Consider the following 17215-nt stretch of genomic DNA (forward strand, 5'->3'; position numbering starts at 1 on the left):
TAAAAACGAATTCACAGCAACAAAAGAGAGCCCCAACACAAGTTAAAACCAAGCCTGACATGTAACAGACTTGACCCCTCCAACACTGCTACTAGAGAAGCAAGCCAGAAAACAAAACATACCAGCCAAGAAGAACTGCAAAACAAATGCCAGCATGATCATCATTTTGTTGAGATGATTTGTGTCTCAAATTTAATTATTATTGAGACCCAGATGTCTTCAGACTCTCTCAGCTGTAAAAAAATCTGCTCCTATTAACTGTGATCAGTAGTCAGGAAAAAAAAAAACTCCACTTGCCTTTTAAATTTTTATGTCTAATCAACAATTTAAATGAGTACAATTATGTTTATTTCTGCTTCATGTAAGGCAGCCATCACCACAGTTCCTATGCATTTTCAAGTCTTTAGGTCATTCAATGAATGCTTCACAATGGACCCTGAACTCCTTGTGTCTCCAGTGTGCATTTAAACCAAGAATGTTCAAATTCTCATTTTCTTGCTGATTTCTCTTGTTTTTAACCTTTCTATTAATATAATTCTGTCAGCAGTAACATACATACAAAAAAGATTTTCTTAGCAGGCAAGCATTGCAAATTGCAGTTTAAATTCACTTTTATTTCATCCATTAGCTTACTCCACAGTCAGGTGACTTCATTGAAGAACCTTCCTCATCTGCCCGGAGTTTTTTAACTACAGCATTTACACCTTGATCTTTTGCGTCGAGATGTAAATGTAACAAAAAAAAAATTAAAAAGAAAAATTAAGGGCTCTTGAATGGATACTAGAAGTCAAATAAGAGACTATGGAGAATCATGGAAAACATAGCAACTACTGGTAGTGTATTTGTTTATGAAAAGGAAATTAACTGCAGCATTTACACCAGATAAAGCTGGTGCCTATCACCAGCTTCAGATATAAGTCATTACAGCAGCTATGCTCCAGTGATGAGCAGCATTTCCTCAGTCTTCATATTAAGCCATTGCTCTGCAAAACTCATCTTTGTAATTGAAAGCACTTTCTTTCTTCAGTGGAAGTCAGTGTCATGAACAAATCATTATCACATATAATTTCTGAGCACACTCACAGTTCCATTTATTTTAATTTCTCTCCTCTGTTTTCCACTGTTATGTCCAGTGGACACAGTAAAATCCTTGAGGAGGAACCATTTCCAAAGAGACATTTCTACTAACGAACAAGAAATGCAATTGATTTCTATATCAGTTTTAAGTATTTCATAGATATCAAAGAACAAGACACAACTACAGAATAAACAAAACAAAACAGATTTTACTGTTTAGGTAGACCCTGAACTACCCTGGGATGTCTTTGGAATCCACTCAGTAAAAGTTTGTCTTGCAGGGGCACAGCGTGCTATGCCAAGAGACAGCACCCAGCTGGTTTTGGGCACAAACTGTGGGGGTTTCTGTATCCAGGGGCTGCAAGGGTGCCCTGCAGGGAGGCATTCCACAGCTGTGTTGTGTAATCACAGCTGTTTCTAGCTGTGCACCCCATGTCCCACACCAAAATTTCAATCAACCGTATGGTGCCTCTGTCCAGACGTTTAAAAAATGTGACAGCTGCCAGGAAAGGATGAACAGAGAATGGATGGGGACATCGTTGAGAGCATGGATGGAGATGAGCCCTTTGGAGGTTCTCCATAGAGAGAGGTGCTCTGAATGGACTGCAGCCCACAGTGAGGATGCCCTGAAGGGACTGTGGTCCACTAGTGATGCACACTAGAGTAGGGACACCCCTGAAGAGCTACAGCCCATAGATGGTTGTAGATACAAAAATGCTGCTAGCAAGGATTTTCTTGCTATTTTCTAAGTCTGTGAGAGACTTTTCTCGCTCACAGAAGAGGTAGCAGAGTTATGTAAACAGCCAAACACCTCCAGCCGTGAAAAGTCTTGTTTATGGTACAGTAGAAAAATATTTTGACAATGGATGTTTTAGGATTTTAGCCAATCACCCCAAGGGGTGGCTGATCCTTGTCCGATTAGACTATGAAGAAAAAATTCTATAAAAGAGTTTGTAAAATAATTAAATCAATCAATCTTGCTGCACAATTCCTGCCTGCTGGATCTTCTCTACTCCTCCTCCCTACAGCTGCGGGACACGGTGATATACCCTAGGGCCTAGTCCTGCAGTAATAGATGATCACTACCAGTAGCAGGACATTTCCAAAGGGACTATGACTCACAGAAAACATATGCCAGTGCAGAAAGTTCCCAAAGAGACAGTTACCCATGCATAAACCATATGGAGCAGAGGAAAACAAGAAGAAAAGATTGGCAGAAGGAAAACATTAGGTGTACAACCCCAACTCAGGCTCCCCAAATTGTGGCTGTTTTGCTTATGACTGGTCCCTGAATGAAATCCCACCAGCTCAAGATAATCTTACAGGAGACCATGTGAGAGGTACATGAAAGGTGGATGCCCCACTGGCTCTTTCTGCACACTGAGAGAAAATGGGTTTCTTTCAGTCCTAGAATTAAGAGTTTCACAAATACTTGTTTCCTCCAAGTGCTACTATATACCCCAATCTTCTGAAAGACTATTAAATCTGAAAGTTTATTATGTGTAAGTCATATGAAATATATGCTGTATGATTTCTTCTTTTTAAGGTAACTAGTAACTGTCAAAGAGCACCTGTTTCTAGGCAGACAGCAGGCATTAACACTAATGACTTCATAGGTAGTATTCTTGCCTCTAAGATGGTATTCAATAATACGCCAGCATGGTGTCAGGCTGAATTATTGGCTGCACTGCCTTTTAGATGCAATATTAAACTTATATCTGAAGTATTTATGGTCCTCAGAGATCTCAACTGCACTGTGAACAAGGTTTTCCTTGGAGTTCTGACTAAATCACATTTTTGCAATTGCATTCTGTCAAACTAAATTTTACACTGCATTTTTGTTTAAATACTCTACACTCCTTTGCCTCTTGTCTTCAACTGCTGTGCTGTACCTGTGCACACTTTTACAACCCCACATGTCAAGAAGTGCTCGACAAGGTCATGCCACAGCTTCAATGGGAAAAGAGCTTTTATTTCACTCAGACTTGAGAAGAGTGGTACAACTACATTTCCCCCTAGAAGTACAAGTCATGAACTGTTAATTTGAAGTGGGACAGGCTAGACATTGCAGCATCTAGAGAAAGCATTAAAAAGTAGTAGCCAGTGGCAACTTCGGTACTGCCAGTTTTAAGTAAAGATTGCTTTCGATGCAGAATCTTTTCAAAGGTGTAACACTGGTGATTCTTTCTATGCAGAATTTGGATTTTTACATTCATGGTCATTATCTTTGCATTTCTGTTTGTTACAGAAGCAGAACCAGCAACTTTCTAGTGAAAGCTTGTCATTCCAGGTTGACATGTTACTGAAGTAGTCAAGAGAACTAGTAACAGACACTTCTGCACTCACGGCATACAATTTTCCCATCCCCTCCATCTTTTACAAGCCTTCCAGTACAAGTATTATGGCATGCTATACTTAAAAGCAAACCACTGTTCAGACCCCACAAATGCTTCAAAAATGCACAGAAACAGATAGTGCATCCAGGAAAATGGAATTTTCATACCTATGGCAGATAGCTCTTCCACTTTATGGGTGACACCTCTTTCTAACAACTTGAGGAAGGCATAAAGTCTTTCTTGGATTATATAAAGTATTTAAATTTGTGTGGAAAACTGCAGACAGACTATACCACCCTTTTTGTGAAAAGACTGGTGTATTCACCATTCAGTGAGCCAGCTGTTGACTCCCTGCTCTTTGAGATCTTTTTTTCTGGAACCGGAATCTGGTAAATAACTTGCTCTAGAAGATTGTCACCTGCTTCCTTCCAAGAAAGGAGAATTCTTAGGTGAATTTCAAATTAGATAAAAAGTCTCTTATCTAAGTGACATCAGAGAAAACAACAAAGATACTTCAAGATGTTTTTATCACCTGAGATTCCCAAACAAATCTAGAAGCTGTCCCACTGAAGACTTCTCACAGCTTGTCCACAAAATGAGTCATAGATATTCTGAACCCCTTCATGTTTTTACATGTTTTTCCTAGAGAATCATTCCTTATTCTGATTTAGTCTCATTATTTGAAAGTTATTTCAGATAAGCAGAGTTCAAATAAGCATATCGACAAGTGGAGTTACTCAGCAGCAGCTACAGAAATTAAATTTACATCTACTTTAGTCAGAATTAACTTTCAAGTGTGAACAATCTCCTTATTACATTGTCAGAAACAGAGCCTGAATTACAATGACCTGTTTAGAATACAGCTACACAGATATACAAGGAAAAATAAAAAGTATGATTTTCAGAAGTACTTTATCAAAGCTTTTATGCAAAAGTCACTGCCACAAGACACAGAGGACAGGCCACAGAAGCAGCATTCCAAAGCAGACACACACACATGTGAAAAATGTATCATGGAGAAAAAGAATAATTATACATGTATTTCCAATTATACATGTACTTCCTGAATTCATTTTTAGAGTAAAATAAATACATCCATAGACTGAGACAATCAAAATTTTATAAATTTTTAAAAATAAATAAATACATACAAACAGTCCCTGCCTAGACTCGCCTGCCTTAGCAATCAGCAGTCCACTAAGCAGGAGGAAGGAATAAGAATTCTTCAGTTCTGATTTGTTCTTTTCTGTCATGTGAACTTTTCATTTAAGAAAAGCAACATGGCAATAACTACTCAGGAAGGGACACACAAATTATGTTAGAAAGAAGAGATTCCTGCTGGTACAGCAATTCCAGACACAGTTGTGTTGATCCCATTTGGACTGTAAGCCAGACATCTTCTCTCTTCTGGTATTTTCAAACAATAATTATTGCTTCTTTAAAGGATTTCCTTTTGTAGAATTAATGATAGCAGCAGCATAGATACACACACGTTTTGCAGATTGATTGTTACAATACCTAGCTAATTTATTTATATGATCAAACCAATATTGAAATCACTAGGGTTCTATGTCAAGACCTTGGAAACCATGGCAGGGCCACAGCTTGAATTTTAAAGTGCCTAAGGAGAATTTTTAAACATTGGCTGTTGATCATTCTCTGGAGAAAGCACAAGTCAATTCAGTTTGAAAAAAAAATCTGACTCATGTACTATGCAGAAATGGCAGCAGCTGCATTTAACAAATGATTGATACATAAGCATCAGCATCCAGAAAATGAAGTTAAAATTGTTGCAAACATTTTATAGAGGAACAATGAGGGAAATAAATAAATAAATAAATAAATAAAGCTTAGAGGGATGTTTCATTCCTTTCCCATTATTTTCTTTTAACAGATTTTGGTTTTGTGCACTTTACTCTTCAGCTTTTACATGTGAAACCTTAGGTTGTAGACAGAAGGACATTGCACATTCTAACTTACATGAAGGATGATGGTGTAATGAAACAACAGTACATATATGTGAACTAATTTGAATGCCCTTTCACCGATATGCAAAGAAAGATAAACTTGTTTTACATTTACAGACATTTCAGTTAAAGAATTTGTGGTTTAGTTCATATGTTAATATATTTTAATTTATGGTTGTCTCTAACTAAGGTGTATTTAATGTATATATATTCCCCTTTTTATCCTGATCTTCACTTTAACTGCTAGCTTTGTGCATAAACGAATGACTGCATTAGAAATATATAAAAAAGATAATTGAATGTAGCAACTGAAAAACAGGGAAAGAATAAGTAGCTTCTTTAAGAAAGAAAAATATGGAGCAGATTGACATTTTTGTTGAAGTAAGTAACATAATTACAATGCAAACAACAGAAGGAAAAACATCTTTCTTTAGTTTAAACACTGGAGATATGGAAAGGGCCATATTTTTGAGCCTTAAGCCAACGATCATCTCTCAAAGAACCAAGTGCAGGATTCACACCAACATCCACATGAACTCAGATCCAAAAGGCTTTCAGGGCTAGGTCCTCCACCTCAGCTCTGTCATGAATTTTACTGGCTGTAGTAAAAGCTTTGATTGTTAACAAACCAAATACATTATTTCCACTGGAGAGGATTTTAAAGGCCCTCCTAAGAGAGCCAGCTGGAAAGCTGTAATGTCTAAAGCTTCTGATGAAGGGTTCACATGGCCATTAGACACTTTACCTTCAGACTCCTTTTCTTATTTAAATAATTTCTTAAGGAAGTACCCACTAAATGAAAACTGTGGCTTGCTTCATCACAGCGTGGCACACACATCGTCTCAGTCAATATTAAGAGAGAATTAGGCAACACTTATTAGCCATTTTGAAAGGCAGGAGGGTGGACACGGGCCATGGATTTGTAGTCCCTAGTATACAAGCAGACACAATCTTGTGAAAAAATCAAATCTACCTCTTTATGAGAACTGGCCTGGGTTTCTAATTGATGCCTCTAGCAAAGAGGCTCAAGAGATACGTCTGATGCTAAAGTGATGCTACTCTTAATCATATGCCAAGAAATAAATGAGATCTTGTGCTATAATTAGAGCAAGCTGTTAGCCTCCAGCGAAAATATTATACCATCCACTGGTCTCAAGAAGGGAATTCCTAACTGTAGCTAAATATCAATGTTGCCATACATAAAAGAGCCATTTGAACTGAATCTACTGCTAAGTACACATTCAGCTCTCTATGAACACAGAAAATAGAAATAGTAGCTGGGAACCACAACCTTCTCAAAATAAGCTTTTCCATATTGATGCCATGATGATTTTTTGCCTTTTCTTTTATACTCCTTTATATACCTTTTTATAGCTTTTGTATTCTTAGTGGTTTTTAGCCTACATTCTTAGATTTATTTGTCAAGCTAGGAGACTAAACATTTTAGAAGCTTCGTAGTTAGGGATCAAAATGCCCCCAGACCCCAAGGTCCTCTCCAGAACACATTCTGTAAACTAAGATAGAACCATCCATGGAAAGGTTCCTTGGGGAGGGGGGCTCACTCGAGCCTCTCATTGGGGAATCTTTGATAGATATGCTAATTAGTAAGACCTATAATGTTGTATCCATTATAACACTATTGTGGGTGGGCATTGCAGTGTGCTTTTCAGTGCATTCCACCTGGACGTGGTGCACCCAAAGATCCTTAAAATAAATACTGAGTTAAAACCCCTTTTTCCCTTCTAACCGTGTTTGATTCTTGATTTTAAGACCAGGAAAAGGCAAAAACGTAAGCAAAAAACCGGGGCGGGGCCCCCGGGGGGGGGGAGAGAACTTTAAAAAGGAAAAGTATCTAAAGTTTTCAAGGAAGTTTTGTTTACCTTGCAAGATACCAGTCTTAAGTAAAGCTTAATTTGGCCTGAACACCCCATGAAACCACCCCTGCTTTTCTTCACATTCTTTATTTTTTAATCTTCTCATCTGGTTTACACTAATGATAATTAGCTTACTTTCTAAGAGCCTTATTGCTAACAAGATACAAGATAATTCTGTTTGGCCAGTCTGGATTGTAGCATATATTTTGTTTGCTTTTTGACCATGTCTCATCTATTTAAGTAGTAATTTGCTTCCTCTTAGTTCTTTTATAAAAGATTCAAACCAGTGGCACTTAGAGTAAATAAACAGCGTCTTCACACATAATTTACTACTCTTGGCATATAGATGGTCACCTCTGTTTCTCATTTGCAGCACAGAGAGTAGGTAGCTGCAAAACAGAAATAGATCAAATTCAGAGAGTTCTTGCAAAATGCATTAAAAATGCCCTTTGTGCCTTGAGGCTATATTAAATAAAATGTGCATACTTCACTTAATACTGTTATTTTATTGTGTAGTAAAGTTTGTACTGCTGCTCTCTGTGTAGGGTTTGCATTATGAAACTAAATATATCAGACACAAGAGAAGAAATATTTTCTTGCCATATGTCATTATAATCCTTGAACTATTTGAGTAGATTTTAAATTACATTTCTATTATCTGTGTTGTGAAACAACAGTGAGTTAATATGAAACACATACTGATACTCTGATGCTGCAGCCAGACTTATGAAGCCCTTTAGTCTGGTAAATAATCTTGAATTTTTAAAGGGAGACAAAAAGCACAACTTAGGCAAGCTTTGATACCGCAATAATTCCCCCTTCAGGGAAAAAAACAAACAACCAACCTCCCCTCAACAAACAAAAACAGAGAAACAAACCAAACCAAACATAAAACCACATACACAAAACCAACAAACGAAAAAACAACCACAAAACACAAAGCAGGAAGCAAAACTAATGAGAAACAACATCGGGATGAGAACACACAGCAGATAGCAAAACTGGAGATGAACTCACCATTTTCAAAATTTCTTTCAAGGCTTCAAATTACTGTCCTTGCTGGTCAGAAGAATCACTTCATGGTGCTATTCAAGCATACCCCCAGGATATCGTGACACTAAGGGAACAATGAAAGGCAGACATAAAGGAAAAAGCCTCTTATCATAGAAACATAAAATAGTTTGAGTTGGAAGGGACTTTAAAGATCACCTAGTTCTGCTCCCCTGCCATGGGTAGGGAATCTTCCCCTACACCAGTTTGCTCCAAGCCCCATTCAGCCTGGCCTTGAACACTGTCAGGAACAGGGAGACCACAACTTCTCTCACCACCCTCATAGAGAAAAAACTGTCTTATCTACAGGACAGTCCACATTTTTACTCCTTTGTAATTACAACAGCAGTTTAAAAACAAGTCATTCTTAGCTGGTGTTTAGCATGATGTTTTTCCCTGGAATTGTAAACACTAATTTATTTTTTGCTGATAAGTAATAACCATGTTATCTCTAGCTAAACAATATTAGATTAACAAGAAGAACAAATATCCTTGTGCTAAATAAACAGTACATCATGTAGTAAATTGATAATAACAGGTTGCTGTACAAACAAACACCATATACTTTAGGTGGTGCATTTATGGTATTGATACAGGCCACACCTCTCTTGTCAAATATTTTGTTCAGCTGCTGTATATAAAGGAATTAAGGCTGCATAATTACAGCTGGTTTTTTGTTTCACTAGTCAATACAGAACAAACAATTTAACTGCCATCTTTGCGTAATTATTGTTTTCCCTCTTGAAATGGTAGGAATTTGAGTTTCTTATCCACAGTACAAAGTAACCCAATCCTTGATTAATTAAATATTAGCTAAGTTTCTTTCTACAACTCTAAATTGCAGTGCAGTGAGGAGTGACTTGCATCCTGAATCAAAATTATTAATGTAAGTGCACTGATTGATTCTCCTTAAGACAATGAAAAATACATCACTCTGACACGTGGTTCTTTAAGTTATCCACATTTCTATATTTGTAACCTATAAAGACAAGATGGGAAAGGAAAGAAAAGGAAATTTCCCTGTCCACAGCACACACTGAAGAATTATGTGGTTCTAGTAGACTGCACGCTTTGACAGTTGGTACTGTCCAGAGTATCAGCACATAGGGATTCTTTCTTCCCATCTAAGTGAAACTTATGTCTGCACTTCTGTTAAGTATATATTAATGTAAGACTTTAAGCTTCAGCTTTCAAAACATGGCTGCTAATTTTGAGTGTTTCCTCTTTCAGAGAACAAGTCAGAATACAACTGCCTTTGCTTCTGTTCTTTCTCTGTAAAACTGGGGGTGACAGCAATTTGTATTCTAGCTACACTTAGGATTCTCCACTAAAAGTTAGAAACATGCTGTTTGAGGGGCTTTAGGGAATGCTTTGGCAAATATCCTCAGAAGAAAGTTGCTGTTGCTCACTTGTATACTGCTGAAACCAGCTGTTAAGGATGTGCTTCTTCAGCTAGTTTAAGGAGGCCAAGTTACATAAATAAAGCAAAGTCTGCAGGCAGTCTTCATTGGCCTAGTAGGAATGATTACCACCTCTCCCAGACAGGCAGAGTGCCTCTCTTGGGCTCCTCAGATTTCATTTCAAATCAAGAAAGAACAAGCTCTCTGGATGCTCAAGATCAACTATGTACAGACTGACCCGGGGCAGTATCCTCTGAGTTTGTGACACCACAATGCCCAATTCTTTTCATCAGCAGTCTCATCCCCATGTGTGCTCCCAGTCAGAGGCTGCAGCAGCAGATCCCCTACAGTGATATGACTGCCTCTTCTGATTTCCAGCTGCAGTGGCAAAGGCTCTGGTCCAAGCCCTACTGACGATCGACTGTTGAGCTGTGCCCCAGAGCCCTGCCCAGTGCTACCCTGTTTTACTGCAGGCATAACACAGCAAGGTTATAGCCTATCCTACAGCTTCAAGATGCAGACCAAAGCCTGTCAAAAGTCGTCAGTTCTCTGCTTTGTTATGTCCTGAAGTAGTCTAGTGTAGTCAGCACATTCCCATTAGTACTGCTGAGGGAGATGCAGAGCACTGCTGCACAGCTCACAGTTTAGTTTATGAACTGCCAGTGGAAGAAATGTGTTGGACAGCATACTGGTAACTGAACAAGGAAGCCTGATGAGAACAACAATGGGGAATACTGCCCGAATTATTTCAGAATCATAGAATCACTTAGGTTGGAAAATACCTTTAAAATCATTGGGTCCAATTGCATCTAGCAGAATTCTAAATTTCAAAATTTTCCAAAGTTCTTTACTAATCTGTACTAATTTGAATTCATCACCTTTTAAATCAAATTCCTTGTGAGGACATACTGAGCGGCAAGATTTAACATGTTCTATTGATGCCATGAAGATTTTTGCCTTTTCTTTTATACCCCTGTTATACCTTCTTACAGCTTCTGTATTCCTAGTGCTTTTGCCTACATTCTTGGACTTGTTTGTTAAGCTAAGAGACTAAACATTTTAGAGGCTTCGTAGTTAGGGATCAGTGTGCCCCAGACCCCAAGGTCCTCTCCAGAACACATTCTGTAAACCAAGATAGAACCATCCAGGGGAAGGTTCCTTGGGGAGGAGGGGGCTCACTTGAGCCTCTCATTGGGGAATCTTTGATAGATATGCTAATTAGTAAAACCTATAATGTTATACCCAATGTTGGGGGGACGCGGGGAAGAGGAGAGACACAGAGACACAGGGAAAGACTCGGTGGGGTACATCTCAATGCATATGACCTGGACGTGTACACCTAAGGATCCTTAAAAATAAATACCAAGGTAAAATCCCTTTTCCCCTTCTAACCGTGTATGCCTCTTGATTTTAAGACCAGGAAAAGGCATCACTATGTGCTCACTCACCCTAATATAAAAGCAGTGGGCTTAACCCAAAGCACAGGGGACATAAGTTTAAATAACATTAACATTTAGACCCTGGGGCAGTCTGCCAAGAGAAACTTTGGAGTTAATACAATCAGAGAGTTTCACAAAGCAGAATAACTTCTGGAGATCCCCCAGTCCTATTGTGTCTGACACTTCTTTTTCCTCTGCCCACTAAGAAAAGTACCCTCATCCTCGTAAGCTTTCAGCTGACACAACAATCTAAGAGACTACAATACTCTTCCAACAACCTAGCAGTTTTCTTATTTTAAGGACTGTTCATTCATTTCTGCGTGCACTCGAGCATCTTCTGCTATTCAGCTCTCAAGGTACTGTGAAGCTCTGCTTTTGCAGGAATAGGGACACCGGGTTTGGTGTGTTCTTTGATACAGCAGCTCGACAGCTCCTCAAGAACAGTTTTCTATCTCGCTTACGGCCCGCAGTGCTGCGGCCTCCCGCAAAGCGAACGCCGACCTCGAGGCCGTAAGACCATGTTACCGCTCCTGCTCGCACGCCATTCCTGGGAAGCTCCGGGTGACTTCCCTATGTTTCCCGGGCACAAACCGCACGCCGGCCGTGGCTGACGGACGCGCAGCGGTTTCGGCCGCAGGTTTCTCGCTCTGTCCATCCGAACACCGAGCTCCTCCTGGACCGCGGCGCGGCTGCCCGAGGTCGCTCCCGCGGACGGGAACGAGCCGCCCCGCTCCACCCCGGCCCCGTCGCTTTCCTCGCCGTCGCACAACGCCCCGCGCCTTTCCGCTCCAGCTCCGCCTTTCCTTTCGGCTCTCCCATGGCCGGGCCGCCGGCGCCCCCGGTCACGCAGCAGGTCCGGCGGGCGCGGGGCTGCGGGCGGCGGCCGGAGCGGCCGGAGCAGGAGCAGCTGCGGGAGGCCGCCCGCTGCCTGGTGCTGGACGCGGACGGGAGCAGCGTCCCCTTCCAGGCCCTGTACGGGGAGCAGAAAGCGATCGTGGTGTTCGTGCGGGTGAGGAGGGGCCGTCGCGGGGCCCAGCCCGGCTCCCGGCGGGGCTGTGTGAGGGCGGGGGTGCGGGCGCTCAGCACGGGATCGGCTGGAGCGGACGGGGAAGAAAGCACAAAGGAGATCAGTGCTGCTCCTGAGACCCCCTGTTCTTTGGTAAAGTGACACACTATTCACCAGAAAGGAAATACTTCTTCAGCCGGGTGTTTAGGGAAACAAGTATCATGTTCCTTGATTTCCCAGCTGTCGAGCCAGCTATCACATTCCTAAAATATCTAGAGATAAAAATATTTGCAAGGCTGCAGGCCCAGTGTCCTTGTTCAGGCTTGGATTAAACCAGTATCCTAATCCAAATTTGGTGGCTGGAATCTTTCCCATTCCTTGTTCCGGATCACCTCCAAAGTGGGTGCAGCCCAAAGTCTACTGCTTCATTGCTGTGCAGTTTTATCTGTTCCTGACACATTCAACTGGGTATGTTGCAGAATTTTTTGTGTTACACCTGTAAGGAGTATGTAGAAGATCTGGCAAAAGTCCCCAAAGCATTTTTACAAGTAAGTACTCTGCCATTAATGTTTGTGGCTGCAATCAAGAAGATTTGTTATGTCCAACTGCAGGCTTATGTAAGGCTTCTAGGAATAAAAAAATGGCTCAGAAGAAGCACTTTCATTGTTTGCTGCAAAAGCAATAATGAATCTGCCTAGGAGACACAGGAAAGGATTTATGGCACTACACACTGTTGCAGCAGCATTATTTCTCCCTCCCCTATTAGCTTGGTGCTCTTTTTACTGCTGTGTTCAGAACAGTTAGACAACATCTGACAGGCATTTCTTTTGGTATTAGCAGTGCCCTGGACAGCTGTCTTCTGACTGCTAACTAGTGGCCTTTCCATTATGTTAGTAGAGCTAACTGATGGTTGTGCACGGAACAAGATCAGAAAATTGATCTGGATTAAAAATAGTATCTTTTTCTATGGTGATCTGTAAGCTGCATTAATAGTGTATCCTGCTCTCCAGGCAGCTGCACAAACAGGAATGACAGCGACAGAAAGGAGAAGTAGAGTGGGTAGGGGTTGCTATCGATGTGTATTTGTTGGGTGGTAGGAGACACCAGAGAAGACAATGATCTCCTGCTAAATGTGGAAGGTCAATCTGTCTCTCCTAGACTGCTGATTGAAATTCTGTCAAACTTTATTCCCAACAGCAGCATAGCCAATGACAGAGACTCAGGTCATTGCTGACAGAAACAGCAACTCTAAGTCCATCTGAGATGGACTAGGAATTTGAGGACAAAAATAGGCAATTTCTTTGTCAGCTTCCCTTCTCAGGACAGATATTTCTAAACTGTTTGATCAGTGTTACTCAAAAGGACATTTTCTTAATTTGGCTCCTCAAATAAATGTATACAGAGAGTCAAAAATATCCACACTTTTCTTAGTGCAAGTATTCTGGTTTTAGGAGGGTGTCTTTTCATAACAAGCAAAATGATTTTATATGGGCAATGATTTTATATGGGAAGGGCAAGTATTACACCCTAGCAGAACAACCTTACACTTACTAACTGTTTTACTGATACCTAAATGGACTTCAGATTTGGCCCCTGTTTTAGACTCAGGCCTAAGGTTGCACCTGCAATAGACAGCAGTGCATGTGAATGCAAGTTATATCTATTAATGGGTGTCCACGTATGTGAATCATAGATGTTTGGGCACCATTTGGGCTGCTTCTTTAGATGTAGGTGCAACTGAGTGGAAATTTTGAGTTTCCAAAATCATAATACGTTCTAATCAATTGAAAAGACAATCCTACCAACGCTGCAGGAAACTCAAAGTTTACGCACCTGTAATTTAAAAGTTATCTTTAAAAATAATTTTTCACTTAATAAATTAATGTAGCTGCTAATTGTGGGTGATATACAAAAGTGCAGTCTCCAAACATGTAAGTAATGTTAACGTCAAATAATTTTAAGTCAGTGCTCTGCAATCACTAACTTGGAATACCAGATTCTGTTAATGTTCTGAAGTCATGTGGAAACACCCAGTTCCTCTTTACAGCTTCAGTACCCATGTTCTGTTCCAGGAATCGAATGTGAGGCTTATAGTTATTGGACAGTCATCATATCATCACATCAAGGTAAATAAAGTAGACATTAAATACAATGTATCTTCTATTGTGTCTTAATGGTCTGTATTGAGGGATTTGTTTTGCTTGAAAAGGTGGTCTTTTGCAATGGCAATAAAAAAGGATAGTATTCATGAGGCAATTCTAATAGCAATACATGAGTAAAGCAAGTAATTAAAACTTTCAGTTTAAAAACCACCAGGGGTTGCTAAGGAAACATCTTTTCCTGATTTCACTGGAAGCTTTGTTTTAATAGAAGCTTTGAGGCTAAAAAATTTTCCACTTTAACATAACAAACACACAGTTTTCAAATAAGAGGGGGGAAGGTGGAGCTGGCAGGGCATCAGTAATTTTTCTGTTGTCAGTAGACCCTAACTAGTTACTGCCTTAACCTTACAGATATTACTTCTTATTTCTGTGTGTGTATGTGTGTGTATGTACACCTCTGTTTTGCAGCCCTTTTGCAGTTTAACTGGGTATACACATGAAATGTATGTAGATCCACAAAGGGAAATTTATAAAATACTTGGCATGAAAAGAGGTGAAGGTAATAAAGTATCAGGTAAGAATACTTTTCTCATCTTATTTAGATTTTCACAAACAAAACAAAAATGCTCTGATAAAATAGTATGGCCACAATGTAAAGAGTGAGTTGCCCACCAGACTGTCTCTCATAGGCTATATTTTGAGAAAACACTGATAGTCAGGAATCTCTAAACTATTCACAGCAGCTGTTCAATGTTGTTGTTCTTATATACTTTCGTATTTCTAGATAACAAGTGTTTTGTGGTTTTGTTTAGTTCGGAGCCCTCATGTGAAATCAAACACACTTCTGGGAAGCATTAGGAGTATATGGAGAGCAATGACTGGCCCAGCTTTTGATTTTCAAGGAGACCCTGCTCAGCAGGGAGGAGCTTTGATTATAGGCCCAGGTGAGCTGCTTTGTTTTGCGTGAAAGTTACAACTGTCTCATTCCGCTGTTTGCTGCCATCTCGCCTGCTGTCCCTGTGGGTCCCAAGGAGACAGTCTTGTGTTGAACTTGTGTGATTTCTGTCGCATGAAGGAATCTGCAAAGTGTCATTTTGTAGTCCTATCTCCCACAGAGGTGGCATAAACTTGATCACAGTCCTGCAGAAATAGATTGGAGTGCTGATGGAACAACTGCCTCAAAGTTTGGAGGGTTTTCTTGACATCGTGGTATTTACCTACATTCTGCTTTCACATTTGATTTGAGGCATTTAATGTGGTTTTAGTAGAGAAGCAGAATGTGAAGGGGGAATTGCAACATGACAGTCATCACATTATTAGGAAACATCATGCTACAGCAGATTTAAACTAGTTAGGTGCTTCAGTGTTTCTTGCTTCTTTAACATAATTAAAATTCAAACATAATTAAACAATTGTCATTGTTTAAAATACAGTATATTGTGCAGTCTATAGGACTAGTACACATTTGTACGATAACTGGTAGGTAGTCAGAATGCTGCTTCAATTCACTTACATCTTTGAATAAATAAATATTTATTCAATAATTTACATGTTATTCTCATTCCAGGCAATGAAGTTCATTTTTTGCACCTTGATAAAAACAGGCTGGATCATGTTCCCATTAATACAGTTTTGCAGCTGGCAGGAGTTAAAACAGTGAATTTCTCAAACAAACCCCAGATTATTGACATATGACACTGATGTAATATATACTTTTTTTAAAATTCGTGCTCTACAAGAACAGTTCTCCAGTGAATTCCAACAAGCATCGGTTCTGTTGTGTCTTTGTGGGACATCTGAAACCTTATGTAGAAAATAAAAGCATAAAATAAACTACCTGACTCTAGAGAGAGACACAAAAGCGCTATTTCCATTGAATACAAGATAATAGAAACAAACTCAGCTGAGAATGATTGCAAAACATCCTGCAGCTTATTATTGCCTCATCAAACAATATTGGTAATATATTTTAAAAATCATTGTTCAAGGTGCACTAAACTAAAAAATCAGACTTTGCTCTGGAAGAATTTGGGATTCTTGCCTTCAGCAGATCAACATGGGCTTTCAATCCAAGACTTCTCAGAATTCTTTTAAAGCTTCCAACACTGTATGACAATTTTGTATGTCACAATTTTGAACACCTGGACTTAAGCTTATGCCTACTTTTGCATCAGGCACTGGCAGAAGTTATGAAATACATTTCACAATTTCAAATAAATATTTTAAATACATCATCCTGTATTGTCTGCAATTCTTTTGTGTGGTACAAAAATGTGGGTTTTAAGACCAAAGAGGTATGTCTTAAATTCATATCTGATCAGATTATCAGTTTTAGAATAAGCCAAATTATTTGTTTTCCTATGAAGATTTGCAGCAGAATGTTCTCCCTTTGTATGTATGTACTTTCTGTCAGAGCAAGAGGTCTCTGAAAAAATTGTCCTTAGTTATTTCTTAGACAACTGAAGTAAGCATAACAGCATTCTGGTTTGCAGTTCTGGCATATTTCATATTAACCATTTATCTACAAATGTTTATGTTCAACATCTATTGCTTTCATTAAAGTAGATGTGCCCTCTTTCATCCAGGAGACACTTCCTTTTAGCAATTTGAAAAAAAAAAATTTCCAAGATTTATGGAGGAGCATATCCTTTTCTGCAATCTCTGATCTTTGGCCTTCACTGTAAAATGCTACCATCCATACATACATGTCTCAACTACAAATTTTCTCCCTTTTTAAGCTTTAATGAAGTTGTAAAATGGCTTTTCGTGAAGATGTTTGTTCCTGCATCCATTAAGGTCACTGACAGGCCCAGAGCAAGGTCTGCAAAGCTTTGCACCATTAAGAGCATGTGAAATTAAATGCACTGTTCCTTGATGAAAAATAAAAAGCTTGCTTAAGAAACATAACAATACTGAAAAAAGTAATTCTATTAAAGATACTATGCTTTAGCAACTTATTCATTA

At 39.4% G+C, this 17215-nt stretch overlaps 1 protein-coding gene and 1 long non-coding RNA gene across 2 annotated transcripts in view; one reads left to right on the forward strand and one right to left on the reverse strand.

Annotated features, from left to right (window-relative positions):
* Nucleotides 1–11728, reverse strand: part of LOC121667105 — a 74104-nt gene extending 62376 nt beyond the window's left edge. The window contains exons 1-2 of the long non-coding RNA XR_006016910.1: nucleotides 11645–11728; nucleotides 8272–8371 (exon numbers count right to left, since the gene is read on the reverse strand). This is a non-coding gene — a long non-coding RNA (uncharacterized LOC121667105). The remainder of the gene's footprint in view (nucleotides 1–8271; nucleotides 8372–11644) is intronic.
* A 219-nt stretch (nucleotides 11729–11947) lies between these two features.
* PRXL2C (peroxiredoxin like 2C) lies at nucleotides 11948–16482 on the forward strand. Its single transcript, XM_042033347.1, has 6 exons — nucleotides 11948–12152; nucleotides 12629–12697; nucleotides 14222–14275; nucleotides 14720–14825; nucleotides 15064–15195; nucleotides 15819–16482. The coding sequence occupies exons 1-6, from the start codon at nucleotides 11961–11963 to the stop codon at nucleotides 15944–15946; spliced, it is 681 nt and encodes a 226-aa protein (XP_041889281.1). The 5' UTR covers nucleotides 11948–11960; the 3' UTR covers nucleotides 15947–16482.
* Nucleotides 16483–17215: the final 733 nt, after the last annotated feature.

This window comes from Corvus kubaryi, unplaced genomic scaffold (genome assembly GCF_017639235.1).
Source record: "Corvus kubaryi isolate FWS band 111438036 unplaced genomic scaffold, C.kubaryi_AGA036_p1.0 37357, whole genome shotgun sequence".
Taxonomy (NCBI): Eukaryota; Metazoa; Chordata; class Aves; order Passeriformes; family Corvidae; genus Corvus; species Corvus kubaryi.

Excerpts from the sequence above, each read along its gene's own strand:
- PRXL2C (XM_042033347.1), top strand. The coding sequence starts at position 11,961 with ATGGCCGGGCCGCCGGCGCCCCCGGTCACGCAGCAGGTCCGGCGGGCG. Across the intron at positions 14,826-15,063 it reads TGAAGGTAATAAAGTATCAG|TTCGGAGCCCTCATGTGAAA; the intron begins GTAAGAATACTT and ends GGTTTTGTTTAG. Across the intron at positions 15,196-15,818 it reads AGCTTTGATTATAGGCCCAG|GCAATGAAGTTCATTTTTTG; the intron begins GTGAGCTGCTTT and ends TTCTCATTCCAG.